This window comes from Synchiropus splendidus, chromosome 10 (genome assembly GCF_027744825.2).
Source record: "Synchiropus splendidus isolate RoL2022-P1 chromosome 10, RoL_Sspl_1.0, whole genome shotgun sequence".
Taxonomy (NCBI): Eukaryota; Metazoa; Chordata; class Actinopteri; order Syngnathiformes; family Callionymidae; genus Synchiropus; species Synchiropus splendidus.
The window spans coordinates 10,166,030-10,186,016 of record NC_071343.1 but is presented as its reverse complement, the minus strand read 5'-3'; the positions used below and the strand labels follow the sequence as shown (position 1 = coordinate 10,186,016).

The following is a 19,987-nucleotide window of genomic DNA, read 5'->3' as shown; positions in this document are numbered from 1 at the left end:
CCTCCACTTGTGTCTTTCCTATGAGATAAAATCTTTAAGTGGTAGGGACAGCTTCAGCACCCATATTACAATGGAAGAAAAATCTACCTTCAGTCTCTCCCCTCGGTTTTCTTTCTAACCTTCTGCCACGTGGCTCTTGTTTTTCTGGCCCTGTGTCTCCTGGTGTTAGACCCTGCTTGCTCACCATCTTCTCCTGCATGAACACAGAGCGCTGCAGCACAGTGGTGCTCTGACAAAGTGCTTAGATAATACTCACTGTTGGAGCAGGAAGGACAAAGGTTTCCTTCTCAGGCCGTCTGTCAGTCTTCTGGTTCCTCAGTGGTTGAGTTTCCCCTTCAGCCTGCTGCCTCATTTCACCAACCATCTCCCAGAGCTTCTCATTGGCCTCCAATTCTTCCCTAAAAACATACAAACTGGAATTGGTCCATGTGTTGGTTGATAAACATTGCTATCTTCAGGTCACCTTGTAGCATCTGTATCTTCTTCATTGTTCAACCTTCTTGAGTCACTGTCTCTGCTCCACTTCTTTGGGCCGTCATCTGGGTCCACTGGTTCTTCTTGCTCTACTGTACCCGCCTGGCTCTCGCTCTTTCCTGGCTTCTCCGTGTTTTCTTTCACTGAAGTTTCCTTCCAGCTCCAAATTCAACACATGAAACCAGAGTAGAACCAGGAGAGCTCAAGCAAGAGATAGATATTCACAGCATGCTGTATGGTGTTTCCATGGAGAGCTGCTGAAGTACCAACCCTGCCTGCTGAAATCTTGACTCCACATCCTGTTCATGATGTTGGCTGTTGGGGATCTGCTTTCCTTCCTCCTCATGGACATCAGCAGCTGATGGTGTGAGCTCCACAGCCTCCAAGAGTGGAGCCATATGAACGCTCTCCTTGTTCATGTATTCCTCTGCAGATACCTCACTTAAGGTCGCCTTCATTTCTGGGAACATGTGAATGACCTTCAGCAGTCCAAGTGCGCCAACTCATTCGGACTCACCAGAGAGTGACTTGTCCGGCTGCAACACAACCATCCATGGAAATGTTTCTTCTTCTTCAGACTGAACCTGGCGACCTGCAACAGATGGTTTAATAACAGAGCATGTCGTCCTGACTAATCCTTCTGGACTTCCACATACTGCTGCCGACCGACCCCTCGTCCTCCACTGAGGTGCTTCGATGCTCCTCATACAGGGACAGCGGAATGACTTTGCCACCAGGACCCAGAATGAAGCAGCCCATCGCTCTGCTGCTCTGCAAATCTGACCAGTGATCATCAGGCAACATGGCAGACTCACATGCTAATACATAATAGTCCACATGTGTCGTGCAAACCTCTCAGCTCCAGTGGAAGAAGACCTCTGACTGCTCCTCCACTTGACTTATTTAAATCCTGAACTTTCTGCAAGGAACTCTGTGATCTGTGTCCAACTTTGCCCAACAACTGGTGTGGCTGCTCTTTTCACACAAAGAGATGAAAGTACATTATGATGTCTTGCACTGAGTCTGTTTCAGAATAGAAATGATCTGACTGGACTCACCGTCTTTCTCCAGACAAGCCAGTAGCGGGAGACAAAGGTGAGAACTATTTTTTGGTCCTTGAGATTGTGAATTCTCCGAAAAGGAGTGGTGATCCTGTGTCTGGTTCCCATGAACAGCTAGAGGAGATTTTCTTTCCTCAATTGAAGGCATTGGTTGCACCTTACCGGCATAACTCACCTACGACAGATAAGAAGTGATCACATGTTCTCTCAGAGCAATTTGAAACTGGTACACACGCACTCACATGATGCTTGGATCCAACTGAAGGGTTCTGTCTCAGACGAGGAAAGATGGTGTCTGTGTGTTATACACAACAGTTATTAGTGAACATTATTTTTTGGTAAAAAAAAAAAAAAAGAAACACCACAATTCTATCATCACATTAGAGCCACAGTCAAGTTATAAGTGACTATAAGTAAAACACACAAACATTTTCTTACTTCCGCCTTCATCTGTGGTGTCTCTTTTTTGATAGTTTCCCTCCAAGGTGACCTGCACCTGTCGGTCTGGAAGCTGTAGCTGCACCTTCCCATGGTTCCACGGGACTGAAGCTCCTAAACATTGATGGTGTAGTGTGTGATGGAGGCGAAGAGAGGATAAGATGGGTGGTAGAAGTGGGACGTCCGTCTAGAGGAGAGATGAAAACTGAAGTTAGTGACTGCGACAAGGATGTTCGACTTCAGATGACATACAGTTACGGTCGGAAGATTCACGTGTTATTTAATATCCACAAACTGGCTATATAAAAATACATTTGAAAAGTATCTTATTTACATTATTATCATCATCATCATTATTATTATAATTACTGCTTCTACTGCCACTACTACTACTACTAATAAACCCAAACATTGCATTTCAATACCTGTTTGTTTTTGCAGGTCAAAATGGCCGCCGCCGAATTACCACTCTGCACCAGGCCAAGTTTTCCATCTGAAACTTCTGCTGACTCATGCTGACTTTCTATGGTCACCAAGTCCTGGAGGACCCAGTGAAGCCAATTCAGTAAATCTTTATTGTGACTGAAGTCTTATAAACAGATGAGAAAGCAAACCTTCAACGTTCATCTTCAACGCTGACAGCTCTACCTCTGCTTCTTTTCTCTGTGTCAGAGCTACTGTCCTTTAACCATTCACCATGGTGGGTCTCTCCTATAGAACTACCCTTCCACTCTAGCTGCTGCTCTCCTGCCACCGAACACCCCTAACCGTCCTCTCCACCTCTTCCACTCTGCCCGCACTCTCCTCTTCACCTCACATTTGTTCTGTCTTTCTTGTCTACGGCTTCCACCTGCGCCTCTCCAGCTTCCCCTTCAACTCATCTTGGCTGTCACTCCAAATCACTATATCATCAGCAGACATCATAGTGACATCACAGTCTTCCGTCTGACGTACCTGTGCGTAAAGCAGAAGTGGACCTCTGCAACTGCTATATGTTTTGGGAATCGCTGTCTCGTCCTCCCCAGTCAGATGACCACTTTTGGACAGATGCAGCAGAGAATCCTGGGTCTTCCAGAGGAAATAATCCTGTTTTTTCGTTGACAAAACACTGAGTAAACATTTGAACGGCAGGATTTGTCTGGTTTATTTGAGAGCGTCCGCAAGTACATGAGGTGTGAAGCAGACGTCCAAGCGTCCGCTGTAAACTCCTCCACTATTGTCAGGTGCGATAACACGGGCGCAGCCTCGGCTCAGCGATGACAGAAACATTGCCTGTCGGAAATCAGAGCACAAGCTGAGTGATCAAGAGCGTGATCTCTCATGGAACATATTTTACAGACCAGCATTGAAACAGAACAGCAGACATCTACTGAACATTGAAACTTACTGAAGTAAATAGTAAACAAATGTTGGACATACCTGTAGTCGCTCGAAAAGAGCTCTCGGTGTGTGTGTGTATGTGTGCGTGTGTGTGTGTGTGTGTGTGTGGGTGTGGGTGTTTAGCTCTGGTTGCTAGGCCTTTAAGTTGGTACTGTGTTTCTGTTGCCTTGGCAAAAGTGTTGGTATCTAACACACAGCTGACACACTGTACTTTGATCACCCTGATGAAACTCAGTGGTTGTCTTCCTCTTCATCTTGACCCTGGTACGTTCCTGTCTCTCCTCTTCATTCCTCCAAAGCATCTGAAAGTTTTTTTTTTTTTGTCCCCAAACTCCTGAGCTGTCCCTCAGACAGCCTCAGTTTGGAAGTCAATGAAGAAAATGAATGTAGCTTCTTCTTCTATTGGAGCCTGTAACATGCTGTACAGTGGAAAAAAAACTATTAGAGTGGTTCAATAATGTGCAGTGAAAGCTTTTACTTCTAAAATGTTGCAATGTTATTCACTATAACTCATGCTGGAAGATCAGATGTTTACTCTTCTTCTTTTCTTAAACAAACCTTTATGAAATCTTAGTTAGTTATAAATCTCATAAGTTATTCACTATTAAAAGAAGAAATGCTATGCAGAAAAACATGAAATTACAATGTTAGACATGAAAACAATAGATGAACTTTTGTTTTTCAATTTAAAAATAGTTGAATTTGTGAATACATTTTATAAAGTTATCTTTTATTTGTGAGGGTTTTTTTTTTTTACATTTGTGTCATTATTGTGAAATACATAATAAAAATAAAAGGAAAATAATTTGGAAATACTAATGTGGAACTAAATAAAGGAAGGTAAATGTGAAAATGAATATACATTCAAGGTAAACACCTATTTCTGGCTACAGATTACATAGGCAAATAGATTTTTAAAATGATTTCAAGCATCAATGTGAATAATTTTTGCCCTGCATGTCTTGATATATTTACATAGGCATTCATAGGAATAAACAAACATATGTCCACTGAAGGAAAATATTTATTGCACTTTTTTTTTTATTTTGCCTCCTGCAGATTACAGACATGCAAGTGTACATTTTTGTTTTCATACATTACACAGATAAATATAGCTTCTATCAATAAACTTTCACATACATCAGCATTTCATTTTCTCTGCATAACAACTGTGATAAAAAAAAAAGTAGAGCATAACACACTGTAAAAATCTGAAAGCCATTCAAGTGAAATCAACAAACCTCGTTTTTGCATGTTGCATTTTAACACATTAAATTTCAAGTGAACATTCTGAATTTTTTTGTTCACGTCAGGTGACAAGTGACCACATAATATTGAGTGAGAAAATAAAGGATAAAGTGAATAAAGATATGAGTTATATGGCTGTTAACAAACCATTTAAAACTTTTAAACTTCACACTTTATTGTGGCTTTAATGCATTTTGCCTGGTGAAATTCCAAAATAAAACATAAAAAATAGTGTTATTTGTAGACAAAACAAAATATAATAATCAGCAATGGTGGAAAACAAAACAACAAATGTCTACAGTTTGCTGAAAGATCATTCAAAACCGCGACTTTCTTCTGCACCTGAATGCATCATAGGAGCTTGTTTTGTCCCAGCTTTGAAACACTGAAGCAACAAAGCTAAACAGGAGCTTATGCCGTTGAGCATTTAACTTGATGGGTTTCATATAAAGTGGAAGTGTGCTTGAGTTTTTGAGCTCACAGTGTCAGCTTTGTCAGCTCTGTGCTGCAAAGGAAGGCATCTCCTTATAATATTTGGCTGTTGCATGACCCCGGCTGCAGCACCTGTAAGTTGAAGATCATCTTGACCGCTCTCCTGAACCAGGGGTAGAAGAAAGCGTAGATGACAGGATTAAGACAGGAGTTAAAATGAGCCAACCAGATCTCAAACGCAGCATCGGCGGCGTCCACAGATGTGTCCTCGCCTGTCAGCGTGGGAAAGTAATAGGGACAAAAGCAAATGAGAAACACGATCACCACCAAGCCCAGAGCCCTGGCCGCCTTCAACTCTTTCATCTTTAGTATCCCTGTCTGTTGCCCCACTCCAGCAGTGACGCATGACCTCATGGCTCGCGCCTGAGACAGAGCCACCGCGAACACACGCAAGTACAGCACAATGATGATGGTGATGGGCAAAATGAATGTGCAGATGAGATCTATTATGCCTGCGATGTAACTGATGACCACCACGCACTCGCCCATGCAGTGGTTGGAGCTGCCCGGCATCCGCAGGTGGTCATTCAAGAGCAGAATCCTGTAGATGACAGAGCAAAGCCAACACAAGCAGATGAAGAGCTGCGCGGTTTTCTTTGTGACCGTCTTGTTGTAGTTCAGTGGGTCGCACACGGCGATGTAGCGATCGATGGATATGATCACCATGTTGGCCACAGATGCCGAGGTGATGACGTAGTCCACTAGGTAATACAGAGAGCAGACCAGGTCTCCCAGGAACCAGCAGTGCTCTATGTGAATGATCTCCACGGGCATCAGCAGGACGCCGACCAGGAGGTCCGACACAGCCAGAGACAGCAGGAGCAGGTTGGTGGGAGTATGAAGCTGCCTGGAGAGGAGGGACACTGCCGTCACAAACACTGCAGATGATGTCAGAAGGTTCTACCTACTTGAAGTGGGAGATGGAGATGATGACCAGAAGGTTGAGCGTCACAGTGATGATGGAGACGGCTGAGAGGAGGACGTACGAGGCCACGGCTGCAGCGTAGGGGTGTGAAGGTCTCCTGCAGGAGGTGTTCACGTCAGGGAAGCAGAAGTCAGCTCCACCACCCTGCATCACCATCATCATCTAGATCAGCTTGAGGGAGCTGAACCCCCCAAACCGACACCGACCTGTCTCACTCCTCTATTTATGCTGCTGCGATGGCATGTCTCCTCCTTCTGACATGCCACCTCTGAGACCCTCACCAGGTGTGGCTCCTGTGTTACGGGTGATAGAAGGTCATGGGTTGTCTTTCCATCACAATGGAAAACAAACATGATCTTCCAATACTACAAATGAACTGGACTTTTCTCTACCATATCTACTCTCTAAACACATTTGACACATTTGCGTTCTTTACATTGGTATTGCTGTTCACCAATATGCTCACCAGGGGGCGCAGCCCAGAGTCAATCATTTATGACAACAACACACTCCAAAACAAATATGCCAACTGTGCAAGCAGTATTGATCATGTAGGCAGCGGTGATGCTGGTGGGTGATGCTGTTAAATATAGCGCGACTCCAGACACAGAGAATTTCCGTCATACGCCTACACCTATGAATCGGGTTGTAACAGCAACACTGGCCCCATGCTCCGTTTGGTCCGTAGCCATAAGCTTTGAGGACACGACCAGTAATATGGAAGAAACAAACGCAGAGGACCGATAGAAGGAGCCGTCCATATCTGGATCTGTATGTAACGTTCAGCATAAATGGTTTATGGAGGCACATGCTTGTTCCTAAGGACAGAGAGGTGATCGAGCCAGAACCAGTTTTCTGAGATGCTCGACAGGTTCAACTCCATGTTTTCTGCCATCCAAGACAGGGCTGCGAGACCCGTGCTGGTTCTCAGTCACCTAAATCTAATCTAATCTGCTCGAGTGCTTTGCATTAACAACATCAACAGTGTTTTATATTCAGATCCTATCTTTTACAGTGACAACATTGGAAAAGCAACACGTCTTGAGCATGTTTTATTTAGCTTTTTGTGTGTATATTACATCAATGGTGAGTTTCGAGTTCCATTTTTTAAAAAACTGTAACTGAATAAAATGCACGTATTCGATGTCATCAGTTGTTGGTGGAAATACTCTCCGCATCGAGAAAATTCGAGTAGCCTCGAAAATAGTTGATCGATATCTGCGTAACCTTGGGGCTAGAGGTGGAGGACACCCTGGAAAGGTCACCAGTGCACACACACATTCTGGTACACTTCCCACTGTAACTTGAAACAACACAGAAACAAATTAAACCCCTGCTAACATAGCACGTGTTTCCCCTTCTTCTCCAAGCCGATCACTTTATAGGTTTTCCAGCCCAAATGACTGAATGACTGACTTGATGTTTCTGCTTGGAACAACACCATTGCTGTACGTTTGCTCACCTCTGTTATCAGAGCTGTAGGTGACCCCTGCTGTGATACCTCCGATGTCCTCCATCTATTTCCTTGTGCTTATTTTTGATGCAATGAAAGACAAGGTCGAAAACATATTGCCACTTCATAAGACATGTTGAGTGGCATGTCAATGAAAAGCCTTCTTTCCTATCAGTATTTTAACGTGGTACTTGCTCAACATTAAATGATGATGTAATAATAACTGCATGTTTGTTTATGTTTGTTTTGACTTCTCCGGTTGCATCATGGAAGTCGCACCTTGACTGTCACCGTGTGTTTTCTTCACACGTCTCATCATTATCATCATTTTCAGCTGCTGATGTGAAGAAACCTCCTTCAGGGAGTCACCCTGCTGTTGTTTTGCACCCAGAGAAATGTATTTCCACTTTGTTGTCAAGTACTGAACTACATTGCGTGAGACAGTTTTCTGAGGTCAAACATTGTTATCCAAAACGAGACGAAAAAAAAACACTTTATTAAGAAGTTATTGAAATTGAAAAATAATGCGTTTGTGAACACGCTCAACAAAAGTTCTTGAGTTTCACTAATTCATTTTGCCTTCACAACTCATAACATCATCAGTCCTGATGTCCAGGAAGTTGTTTCATGTAACTCACACAGGACCATGGGAGTGATGGTGCACCACATTGGATAAACGGCACTGACTGACCTCATGAAAACACTTGGGAGCTGGTTTGATTTATATCAAAATTGTAGTTTATATTGCGATTATTTGTACGATTCCATTCATATCGCCATCATATATATATATGTACATCACAGTTTTCCACAGTCATGGTTGTATTGGTGTGTTTATAAAGAGTATTATTCACTCTTTATAAGCCACATCCGGCTTATTCACTTGCGGGACTTCGTCTGAGACCTGCAACACGTGCAGCAGATGAAACCTTTGGTCTCCACAACAGACGCGTCACACTGCAAACCGTCCGTAACCGCTTGCGAAAACCTAACTTGCTTTCTCACCGTCCCCACCGTGGTCTGGAACTTACCGTTGTCCGCCACCACATGTTCCAGAGTGATGTTCACAGAGGAATCCCACTTCTAGCTGTATTGTGTAAAAACTCTAATGTCTGACGTGGGGCGTTTATATTTTCGTTGTCAGTGTAAAACAGAGTGAGGCAGCCATTTTGTAAACTTTGAAATGACTAAATTTCATGTAAAGATATTCTCTTCGTGTGCTATATTTGATTACTGGAGAAGAAAATATCACGACTTGGCCTCTTTAAAACACACAAAAAATGAGCACTTTAAGTAGAAAACTACAATAAACAATAAACAATAAATTCACTGGCCTTCAGCATCATTGTAATGAAACTATTATTAAACTTACATTCTGAAGCTCATTACCTCATAAATATTGGTATATTATTTCTTTCTTACATTGCTTCTGGACAACAATGGACAGTCTATATATGCAGGACGACAATCTGGTTCCACAAATCTAAGCTTCCAGACCGACCCTCTTCTTCATGTTAGTTGTGCGAGTGATTTCTGCCACACAACTGCCACCTGTGTCTCAATGAGATCATTTCAATTTGTCTCTTATTCGTTGAGTTTGCAAACGCTGAAACATGGAATGGAAACATGGAACAATGTGCAGTAGAGTTGCAAATGTATGTCATGCCCACAAATTCTTTCAGAAACATCATTGCAAATTCACTTATTGACTCATGTTTACTGTCGAACCCCAGGTGCTGCCATGCGAGCATCAGACTGGCTGGTCTTCACAGGGAAAGATCAGATAAACAACACCTGAAAAACAATCCTTTACAAGTAGCACGATGATCCTCTGGTGACGCTTGTTTACAGAAGGATCAATCGCCACACAAGCGGTTTGGTTTCGCACCTTTAATTGCCGCGCAGGTGCCGTCCATCTGCAGGTGTGAAAGGCTTGCGTGGTGTTATTGTCACTGCCTTGTGTGTTTGTGCGAGTGTTTTGCTCTAAAGTTTTTTCCATCCTTGACATCACTGTTTAATATTTGGAGAATGTTCCTTATCTGTGAAGACAGTGCTAACAACTTTAGAGATACAGATGCAGGATGAAGATAAATATTTGTGGATTAAAAAAAAGAAAAAAAAACAATAAGGAATATACAGTGGAAAATGTGTTTTTATCAGTTTTGACATTTTATAGTGTGAGTTGCATGTGTGCACGAAGCTTCACACCAGTGGATTGAGGTAAAAGAAGTTAAAAAATGTTTGCAGAAACATGCTGTTTAAAAACAGTTGATCAAGGCGGAAAGTATTGATGAATCTTGTTGCACAATAAGTCACAAAACACTTGTCTAAAGGTAGTAAAATGCGTCAATAAAAAAGAAACTATCCATATCGATCTATAAAGACTTGAAGATCACTGCAGACTCAAGACTGAGATTTGTGGCTTTCCATGATGCTGAAATATGACTCGCTGAAATAGGACTCATTGGGGATTAAAACAATGGTCAGTGACTGGCAAATTAATGGACAATATGTTTTTGTTGTATGTTGCAATTGTGAATTCAGTGACATATTCAAATACAGGGCAACGGACTTACCATAGCTAAACATATGTTATGCAGGAAATACCTTGAGGACATGTTGGGTATCTTCATCATTTGGCCCATCGAGTGAAAACATTCTTAGGCCGAAACACTCTTTGATGATTTTATTGAGAGAAATATTATTGAAAGGATAAGCAGCCAACAATACATTTCTGCCGCATGATTACAGGGGGAAAAAAGACACATGACGTATAAGATGACGCATGACATATATGTGTTGGTCCAACGCCTGTATACTCTCCTGAGTGATGGGTCGACATGAAACAGTGTCCTGTCTGCTGTAAAATATTTGGACTTGACCAATGAATTCAACGAAACCTCACTTCATCTCTAAAAGAAGAGCGCCATCTAATGGTCTCTGAAAATTTGGACACTGTTTCATCAACCTTGCAATACTATATCTCATATTAGGGAATATGACGTATAAGAAACCCAGTTTAAGTAAAGTAGCCCAAACAAAAGCAAGATTTTACTGTTAGTTCTTTATGTTTTTGTTGTTGTTCTTGTCAACGTTGCTTCTGCAGGAGAGTGCACATGGTCCTGTAGACGAGAGAGACAATCATAAATTTAATCATAGTTACAGTTACCCACCTGCGCTACTGCGTACAAATTTTGTGTGATTTTGATCCAATAATATTTCCGACTCATGTATGCATAAAATGCTTGACACAAATATGTTCTCTTCAGTAGAACTGGATACAAATCTTCACACTGAACTGCCACCTTGGGTGGATGTACAAACACTGATGAAAAATGTTTGTGTATTATTCTAGAACATGGAAACATTGTAATATTACCAACACTCTCAGCAACAATTACACTGAGGACACACTGCGGATGTGTACAGTTATACTTACTTAATGGACGACTGTAATGGTGACCAAGATGGGCTCATTATAGTTGAGAGATCTGGTCACTCTCTTCTTGTGGCCACAACTCTGAAAAACACACAATGTTGTTTTTGCACAACAACACCAGAATTTTACTTTTTAAATAATCTTAAACGGTACTGAGGGTTGGATTCAAATTACCGGGGCACAGTCGCCCCTGGCCTTGTCACACAGGTCGACCAAGCAGTGCAAGAAAATATCCAGGGTCCCGCCAACAAACTGGAAGCCTTGGAAGGAGAAGTAGTTGGACGTTCCCAGTCCGTTCCCATTTGTCGTCACTGTTGGGTCGTCAGGATTTGGGCAGCTGTTACAGGAGACGTGTTTATTTAGCTAATATATGTATATATATATATATACACACACTACTGATGGGCTGGTGAGGCTTCATGAAACATTGTCCTCATATTCAGAGCCCACTAGATGGCACTCTTGGTTCCGTGAGGTTTCACGATACAGTACTGACGGCTGATGAGGTTTCATGGAACAGTGTCCTGATTTTCAGACGCCGTCATTTCTAAATCAGGAGTGCCATCTAGTGGCCTCTGAAAATTAGGACACTGTTTCATTAACCCTCCAATACTGTTTCATGATACCTCAAACACCCATCACTAAATATGAGCAACTATTTCAGTGTAACTGAACAAGATGCTCTGAAACAGGGGACACTGTCTCACGAAGCTTCACCAGCCCATTGCTTTGCATGACAGGAACACACACACCAACCTTATGGGTTGGATGGATATTTGACAAAATGAAATTGTGAGGAATAAATAAAGATGTAACAGAAGAGCAGAGGAAGGTTGATAAAAATGTTAAATATCAATATCATTTGAGGATGTCGAATATAGCAGATGAAAAAAAATGGAGAAGTAATCATGAGAGCTCAGTTAGAACAGATGGATATAAAGAGAGAAAAATAAACTTTAAGAAGATGGAATAAAGGATGCGAAGGACAGTGGAGGAATGACCAGGAAGAAACAGAAAGTTACACCAGAGAATAAATGAAATTACATCACTAGGTAGATGACGCTTCATGAAACAGTGTCCTCATTTTCACAGGGCAGTTGATGGACAGTGTTTTATGAAGCCTCATCTACACACCATTACCGAATGATTGATAATGAAAGGTGGAAGAGATAAAGTGATGCACTGATTCAAGGAGTTTAATTTGAACTTTTCCTCACCCATTGATGATGATGTCGTATCTGAGACTGGCATTCGACGCCGCCTGATCTGTTGCCCAGCAGTCCTTGGTCACCACTGAGGTCAGTTTGTCATCCAGGCCGCTGCTCTTCAGCTCCACCCACAGTCTCTGATTCAGCTCGATCCCTGCATTACTCTTGTACATGTGCTTCCTCTCAGGGTCGGTGAACAGCATCATAGACAGGGAATACTGCCACTCTCTCGCTGAGAACAGGTGGTACTCCGAGCTGCGGGGGACAGACCAGTCCAGTCTCGGTCTCGGAGGAGGATTTACACACTTGAAAACCCACCTGTGTTTGACATTGAAGGTCAGGGTCTGGATGCTGGGCTGAGTGAGGAAACAGGAGAGGTCCACGTCCAAGTTGTTGTGGCGGAAAATTGTTTCGGATTGAGTCATGTTCCGAGTCATGATGGAATTCTTGTACACAATGTGATTGTCTTTCATCTGCAGGGTCACAAGCAGTGAGGTCAGTCAGTGGCGCTGTCACTTTTAAATTATATGATTTAGAGCAGAGAGTGCCATCACGCTGTTTCTTAAGGCTTTACCAGCCGAAAACTACAAAGATGGCACCTGTATTATAAACGTCTCTGATCTTAGTGATGAAATATTCAGACAAACAAGGTTAATTATTTCCCCTGAATCTCAGGATCGGACTGTGGTGATGGGTACATGAGGTTTCATGACACAGTACTGTAGAGCTGATGAGGTTTCATGAGACAGTGTCCTGATTTTCAGAGGCCACCAGATGGCACTATCTGCTGTAAAGTGTTTGGACGAAGTGAATGAAACCTCATTTCATTTCGTGTTATCAGATTGAGTCTTGCCAGGAGGAACAAGGGTCTTAAAAGGAGTCAAGAATGTGTGTGGAATATGTTTAAGTTAAGTTCAACTAAGTTGTCTAACTATTCCATCTTGAAATAGATTTGACATTTAAAAGTTTGAGATGGTTTTCTAGAATAGCAGATACTTTGATGCTTCTGGATCAGTAAGTTTGTATCAGCTTCATTCATAGCAGTCTAATATGAATACATAATATAATTACTACTCAAGTAGAATTAACAAAGTAGAATAGCTGACCATTTGACTTCGTTGTACTGGCAATATAACACCATGTGAAGTGAACCCACCGTGACAATGGTTCCACAAGTGTTGCTGCTGTTGAAGCCAAACGTCACCATGTGGGTCTGGTTGTCTAAGACTCCCCGACAGTTTTCGTCGTTGAGGTGCAACATGTGGAAGTCGATGTTTTTCCCCTCCAGGAGACAACGAGCCAGAGTCACTTGAGCAGTGTTGTGCTCACACTGTGTTGGTTCTCCTGAAAGTCCAGATCAAGAGTGAGACCCGTGAATGTTCGGCTGGTTCTTTTCAAACCTTTCAAACGGTTGTACCAAACGTTTGCTCCAAGCTGTACTTTGAAGAAAACAAGGCTCGGCAGAGACAGAACTTCCCACTGTCCACAAACCTCTCGCCACAGAACTCGTGATGGCTGCAGTGTAGATCCTGACAGAAGGCTTCAGGAAAAGCAGCTGTTGGAACGTAATCACTTGATATCAGTCACATAAAATAAAATAAAATAAAACAACATTTTCACGCGTATGTTGAGTTTTCTTACAACATTACACATACTGTAAGATAGTTTGTAAATATTAATTTGATATTTAAGAACAAGAAATATAGTATTGACATGGGCAATGAAAAAAGGACAAAATATTCTAATAACATAAGCATCGAGTAAACTCATAGAAAATGGAACACAATGATAAGGAATAATAAAGAATGAAAATTTCTTGAAACTATGTTCAACCCCAAAATAATAATAAAAACATAAGCACAATTTAATTTAAACACAATTCAAACTACATAAGCACCCAGAGAGGACGGACCTCTGTCATGCAGCTCATATTCAGCTCATATTGTGTCACTCAATATTGCTCCATGTTGATCTATATAACTTTAATACATTTTTTGTGTATTTGAAATATTACAATGGGCAGAATCAGTCAGCAGGGGGAAGTAGCACATGCACTCACACGACATTAATGAGAAAGCGAACTCACATTTTCTGCAAAACTGAGTCACTTTGCAAAGACAAAGAGTCTAACTCACGACAGACAGTGTCGAACCTCCAGCTGTCCTCTACAATGTCGCCTTGCTGCTCGCAGACTCGGGTGTAGGCCTCCATGAACTGGCACTTGATGTCGTCCACAGACGGATAGGAGCACAGCGTCATGTTGCAGGCAGAGATGAAGGGCTGTGGGTCGACCAGGTCGTGGCAGGAAGTGAACGGAGCTTCTAGCAGGAGGTTACACCTGCACACGGACATTAATAGATACATTAGCAATGTTGTTATAGCACTAGTTCAAGAGTCTCCAACTTCGATTTGGAGGTGATTTCATGGAGCTCCTCACCAGTCTGCTGCGTCCTCACAGTCAATGGTTCTGTCCTTCGCCTCCTCATATTGAACCTCACATCTACCAGGACACAAGTGTAAATAAACAGTCCTGACACCTTCTCCTCCTCTGGAGTTCTTACCCAGCCTCACTGAATTGAGGGTTGAAGTCCAAGGTAAAATTCCCATCTGAACATAAACCAATCGCTGGTTCAAATCCTACAGTGGAAAAAGAAAGTATCCTCGTTAGTTTCTAGACTTTCAAACCCTTTAAATGATCACGACTGAGAGATAGTAATGAGCTGAACATGACTTCATGTCCCTACTTTTATGGCCATGACAGAATTTAAAATGGCGAAGACAATTTGTCGCTGCATCCAGTTCCTCACCAGTCTGGGGGCCACTGTTAGTCTGCCTCGTTGCGACGGCCCTGGTCACACCCTACCTCTTACATTCTGACCAACCACGTGCGACTTCCAACAGGGAATACAAGAAATAAAAAGAGAGAAACCAGCTCCAAAACGTGAGCGGGGGTCACCCAACTCTAGAGCCTCTACTTGCTCAACATTCCGCTGCATTTGTCACAGCATGAACGGTATTTTCATGAGAAATGCCCCTCACGTGTGAAATGATAAAAAAAAAAATGCTCAAGAGTAGTTTCCCAAATATCACATCTCCAAGGGCAACAGTGTCATTAACACAGTTAAACAATATAAAACCATAAAACTAGAAAGGCACTGAGACTGTGCCTATTCCCACTCTTCATAAAACCACAGTTAACAATTACAATTTTGGAATTATTCGGCTTACAACACACAAGCAAGCAAGTGGCCACAGACCATGCATGTACATAACCTCTGGTTAAGGTAATTCAATTATATAATAACATGATAGCAATAATATAATAACCATATTAACACATTATTAATATGAAAAATATAACCTTTAAATCTGACTCACCTTCAAGGAAGATCTGTGCAGTGTTGCCATCGAAGAAAACGGTGATGTTATGTACATACATTGTCACTGATGCCGTCACTCCTGTCTCATCCTTGTACAGCTCCACCCCATAGACGCCTAGAGAGGTGCTGTTGACCGCCAGCTCAGTGCCATCCAGCTGTAGGTGAGATGGAAGGTCAAGGGTCACCAAATTGACCTCAAATTCACACTCTCAGTCCAATATGGCGTTCGTACCAGAACTCTCCCTCCTTGCTCCAGGGTGATCAGAGGACCTTTGTGGCTCAACTGCAGGATCACGTGATCCAGCAAGCTCACATCCAAACGTCTCCGCTCCCGGAAGACCCCCAGAACCTGAAAGCCTGGGAACCAGTAGGAGCTGAACAGCGAGTATGCGCAGCGATCAGGGGCGGCGTGGACCCCGCCATAGTAATCGATGACGGTGGAGGCTGCGATGGTGCAGGTGACGTTGACTAAGCAGCTGTTGGCGTGAGAGAGAGGAAGTCACATGATGCCACAAGTCATTTATCAGTTAAGGATTGACGTCTTGAATGATGTGGACAACAAGTGGTAAGTGACGATGGGGATCAATAGAAAGTGAAAAATATTTGGTTTTCGCTTGCAAACGCAAATTCATGCACAGCGTGTTCTCATAAACTCAGGAATGTCGGAGTGTGACACAGAATATCGCTGCGAGCCTGTCACGCCCACCCATTGTTCAGATTTTTGTAGACACCAGTCGACTTCATTGTAAAGAACCAATGTTATTATCTACATGAGCCCTATTGATGAAGACCATACACATATAGTGAGCCTCAGTGGAGCCCAGGTTTCAAGACCTTTTTTCAGCTCTTGCTCAACTTCAGATAGAAATGACTGTATGGAAACAGGTGGTCATGATTTAAGACCACAGACGTTACCGTCCAAGTCCGTCACATTGGCCCAACGGTCCACAAGTGCTCTCGATGTGAGGTATAGCATCTTTGTCGCATACGAGATTGGAACAGATTCTTGGATCCAAAAATGTCGCACTGTCCTCAAGCACAATATCTGCCGGGAAGATTTCAGTTAAAGTTTGCATTCTGCAGAATAGTCCTGGACTTGTGTGGGACTGACCTGAGAAGCGACATCCACTCAAATCAACAGTGACCCCATTAATCAGTTCCAGAGACTTGAATTTCAATTTGGAGATTAGAACATCATTGACCAGACTGCTCACAACCTGCAATGAAGAGAGATGTGAAGCTGTTCAGTCGAGGTGTGTTGCACGCTCCATCAACAAAAAACCAATGTTTTCTTGGGGACAGACGTCAGTTGCTGATGGATATTGGATTGAAAGTGAAGTATAAATATACACTCCACAGGTAGGACGTGGCAAGAAAAGAAAGAGAACAGAGAGGTGCAGACTTCAGTTGTCTTGAAGATGAAGGGAACAGAGGAGATGTTTTGTTCTGGATGATTCTGTGTGATTATATAATAATTATAATAACACTAAGATAAATATTTACTTGCCACGATGAACTACAGCACAGTTGCATTCGCCATGTTGCAGCTTGTTGGAAAGGCGACAAGTTGAAGGTTCTCAGCTAAACACACAATGTTACCCAGCTCAGGAACCACTCATATTTCTCGACACACTCACCAGTAGATCGTCGGTAAAGCCGGTGTCCGAGCTTATTCCCACACTAGATTTGAAGCCAGTTGTGCTGAGTGTTATTCCTAGAACCTGCAGACACAAATTGTTAAGGACACGTTGTTAAAATAAAGAATAAAAATAAATGTTAACAAAGCAAGATGCGTACAGCAACACCATTGTTGTTATAGACGAAGAGTGTGTTGACACATAGAGAGGGCAACTGAGTGGTCTGGACCGTGTAGCTTCCTCCCGGAACGGTCATCTTGGTCAGTAGGATGCAGTCATTATTTGCCACATCTTTGTAAATTCCCTTGAAGCAAATGGAAAACCTTTTCGTTTGGAGCAACATCTGTTTGGAATAAAAAGAAAAATAGTGTCGTAACATTAACAATCCATGCCAAATGGTTTGGTTTCAAAGCTCTGTGTTCAGTGGTTATGGATTTCAGAGGCTTGACAAAACCTCTTTTCAGAGCCCTCTCTGCACTAAAATCTCTGACTGAAACATCAACTGAACATTGTCTAGTGTTACTCACGTGTAGCTTGTTGTATTGCTGCCCGAAGTAGGTGAAGGGGCAGGCAGTAATGTCCACCACTGCTTTCTTGGTTAGTGTTTGACTTTGAACTCCAAAACCTGACGACACATTGTATCCGTTCATTAAAAAAATGGCAATTGATATGCAACTTTGAACTTATACATGACCAAATATTAAATTCCATTCTAACCAAACAAAGGCAGAACCGAAACTGAGACAAATCTTTGGGTTGACCGCAAATATTTCAGTACAATTTTGAACTCAGTCTCTGCCTTTCCTTCAATTTAAGGAGGAATGACAAGCCAAGCAGCTGTCGGCGAAAGAGACGTTGGGATTTAGATACTGTCGTCAAAGTATAGAAGGAGAAGAAGGTGGATAGGAAGCAGTAACTGACTAAAAGTGCCACCACGTTACTACGTAGCTGTGAGAAAAACGTCATCTCAGTCAAGAGCTTCAGATTTCTGTGGCTCTCCAGTAAATTTCAAATGCATTTTCAGTTCTTTACGAACTCTTGTTTGTGTTATTAATACTATTGGAGTGGAAATATTGACTATTTACCTGTCAGTAGGCTGAGAGCGCCCAGGACTTTCAGAAACCAGAGCATTTCAGAACTTCCAATGGTGGTTTTCCAGGCGCTGCAACACAAGTTCAACTTCATGAACATGAACTGTGGCGTGAATTAAGGTCCAAGTAAAGCAATGCATCCTGTCCACTAGTACTTTATCTACAAAAAAAAAAATCCAGTAGTTGAAAACACACTTTCATCCTCAAAACCAACAGAGAATTCAGAGAAAAGATCCTCCTACCTACTCATGCGGCAGGTGCGTACTGACACCTCGGAGATGTACTGTCTGCTTTTGTCACTGCAGCAGCATCAAAAATTTTGCCTAAAGGTGTGTTCTCTGTGATTATGTCTGAAAAAATAGCTCAAATTTTCAGAACAAAACAAACAGGACTGCATGTGGAAACATTCCAGAAGACTTAGTTATTACACAAAGGTGTTCTTGCGTGACAGATCTGCAGCTCGCAGACATGAACGTTTTCAATGTCATTAACAAGTTCAGTTTCTCTCTGTCACCTGCAGATTCCAGCTCTTGTACTGTCATGAAAAAGTAAGCAAATCAGGAAACTTATATGAGGCCCTCAATCCTCACATGTGGAACCTCATCTTCACATTTTCACTTGCTTCCCCAAACTCTGGTAGTCTGTCCTTGAACTTCTAACCAAATCCATAAAGAGGTTGCTCCTCAAATGCTGGACCCTCACTAGACCATCACTTTTTTCACTTGTAAAATGTAATTCTCATCATGATCATCCAAAAGTGCATCCTGATTCTGCAGAAAATATGAGCTTAATATTTAAAAATTTTTTTACAACATCCTTTTCAGTGTGGAAACGGTAGTATTCCTTCTAAGGGCCCTTTTTTAGCTCTGAAATCCAAAAATCCTGAGAGCAGAACAGTGGGTTTGGACAGCTCTGTCCACCAGTTCGTACCTGGTAAATGCATCATGTCTAAATGTTAGGTTAGGTTAGGTAGCTTTATTGTCAAATATGCTACAGTACAAGATATATAGCATGGATGAAATATCTGTTCTCTCAGACCTGGCATGACATAAAAATCAACAGACAGGAACAACTAATAAATATTGGATAAATAGACGCTGCAAGATACATGGCAACAGAATCATCATCACATCAGCCACCGGGGGGAGCACCTAGCTCATGACGGCATGAGGAGCATGGCAACATCCTCTTCCCCGAACCCTCGCATCGGCTAAGGAAAAACTCTGAAAAAAAAAACCCTATCGGGAGGAAAACAGAGAAGCCTCAGGGTGAGCGTCAGAGGAGTGGTTCCCCCACCCAGGAGAGGCAGACGTGCAATGGATGGGGCCAAAAGTGCATGGTGCAGACCCGGGGGCAGAGCAGGAAGACAGTTCAGCATCATGACAGCCTGGTGGACGAAGCTGTCGTTCAGTCTGCTAGTTCGTGCACGGTGACCATCGCCCTGATGGCAGCAGGGTGATGAGGCTGTGTGACGGGTGGGTGGGGTCTCCTGCAATTCTCAGGGCTCTCCGAGTGAGGCGAGTCTTGTAGATGTCCAGGAGGGTGGGGGACCCTGATGATCTTCTCAGCAGTCCTCGCCACACGCTGCAGGGTCTTGCGGCAAATGTTGAACTTGTGCCTTAAAACATCTGGTCTAGAGACCTTTGCCGGATCCTCCAGAGTGGAAATAAATAAGTCAAAAACTACATATATAAACTACATAGAATCCCTGAGACATGGAAAGGGGGTTTCCTTTACTTTTCCTTTTTAAAATTTTGTGCA

The 19,987-nt window shown here is 42.6% G+C and overlaps 3 protein-coding genes across 3 annotated transcripts; all 3 read right to left on the bottom strand.

Annotated features, from left to right (window-relative positions):
• Window positions 1-18: 18 nt before the first annotated feature.
• LOC128766263 (translation initiation factor IF-2-like) lies at window positions 19-1,233 on the bottom strand. The gene is made up of 7 exons (XM_053877785.1): window positions 1,131-1,233; window positions 992-1,066; window positions 745-934; window positions 464-634; window positions 257-398; window positions 88-193; window positions 19-32 (listed from the first exon to the last, which is right to left on the bottom strand). The coding sequence occupies exons 1-7, from the start codon at window positions 1,231-1,233 to the stop codon at window positions 19-21; spliced, it is 801 nt and encodes a 266-aa protein (XP_053733760.1).
• A 3,893-nt stretch (window positions 1,234-5,126) lies between these two features.
• LOC128766020 (trace amine-associated receptor 1-like) lies at window positions 5,127-6,177 on the bottom strand. Its single transcript, XM_053877350.1, has 2 exons — window positions 6,002-6,177; window positions 5,127-5,940 (listed from the first exon to the last, which is right to left on the bottom strand). Exons 1-2 carry the CDS (start codon window positions 6,175-6,177, stop codon window positions 5,127-5,129), a joined length of 990 nt encoding a protein of 329 aa, XP_053733325.1.
• A 4,898-nt stretch (window positions 6,178-11,075) lies between these two features.
• LOC128766262 (alpha-tectorin-like) lies at window positions 11,076-19,169 on the bottom strand. The gene is made up of 15 exons (XM_053877783.1): window positions 19,157-19,169; window positions 17,627-17,760; window positions 17,296-17,439; window positions 17,136-17,219; window positions 16,610-16,715; window positions 16,414-16,543; window positions 15,731-15,974; window positions 15,497-15,653; window positions 14,680-14,755; window positions 14,556-14,618; window positions 14,254-14,456; window positions 13,536-13,673; window positions 13,275-13,462; window positions 12,128-12,591; window positions 11,076-11,247 (listed from the first exon to the last, which is right to left on the bottom strand). The coding sequence occupies exons 1-15, from the start codon at window positions 19,167-19,169 to the stop codon at window positions 11,076-11,078; spliced, it is 2,316 nt and encodes a 771-aa protein (XP_053733758.1).
• Window positions 19,170-19,987: the final 818 nt, after the last annotated feature.

Excerpts from the sequence above, each read along its gene's own strand:
- LOC128766020 (XM_053877350.1), bottom strand. The coding sequence starts at position 6,177 with ATGATGGTGATGCAGGGTGGTGGAGCTGACTTCTGCTTCCCTGACGTG. Across the intron at positions 5,941-6,001 it reads ATCTCCATCTCCCACTTCAA|GCAGCTTCATACTCCCACCA; the intron begins GTAGGTAGAACC and ends CCTCCTCTCCAG.
- LOC128766263 (XM_053877785.1), bottom strand. The coding sequence starts at position 1,233 with ATGGGCTGCTTCATTCTGGGTCCTGGTGGCAAAGTCATTCCGCTGTCC. Across the intron at positions 1,067-1,130 it reads CGAGGGGTCGGTCGGCAGCA|GTCGCCAGGTTCAGTCTGAA; the intron begins GTATGTGGAAGT and ends CATCTGTTGCAG. Across the intron at positions 399-463 it reads GAAGATACAGATGCTACAAG|GGAAGAATTGGAGGCCAATG; the intron begins GTGACCTGAAGA and ends GTATGTTTTTAG.
- LOC128766262 (XM_053877783.1), bottom strand. Across the intron at positions 16,544-16,609 it reads GAGTGGATGTCGCTTCTCAG|ATATTGTGCTTGAGGACAGT; the intron begins GTCAGTCCCACA and ends TCTTCCCGGCAG. Across the intron at positions 14,457-14,555 it reads TGTGAGGACGCAGCAGACTG|GTGTAACCTCCTGCTAGAAG; the intron begins GTGAGGAGCTCC and ends GTCCGTGTGCAG.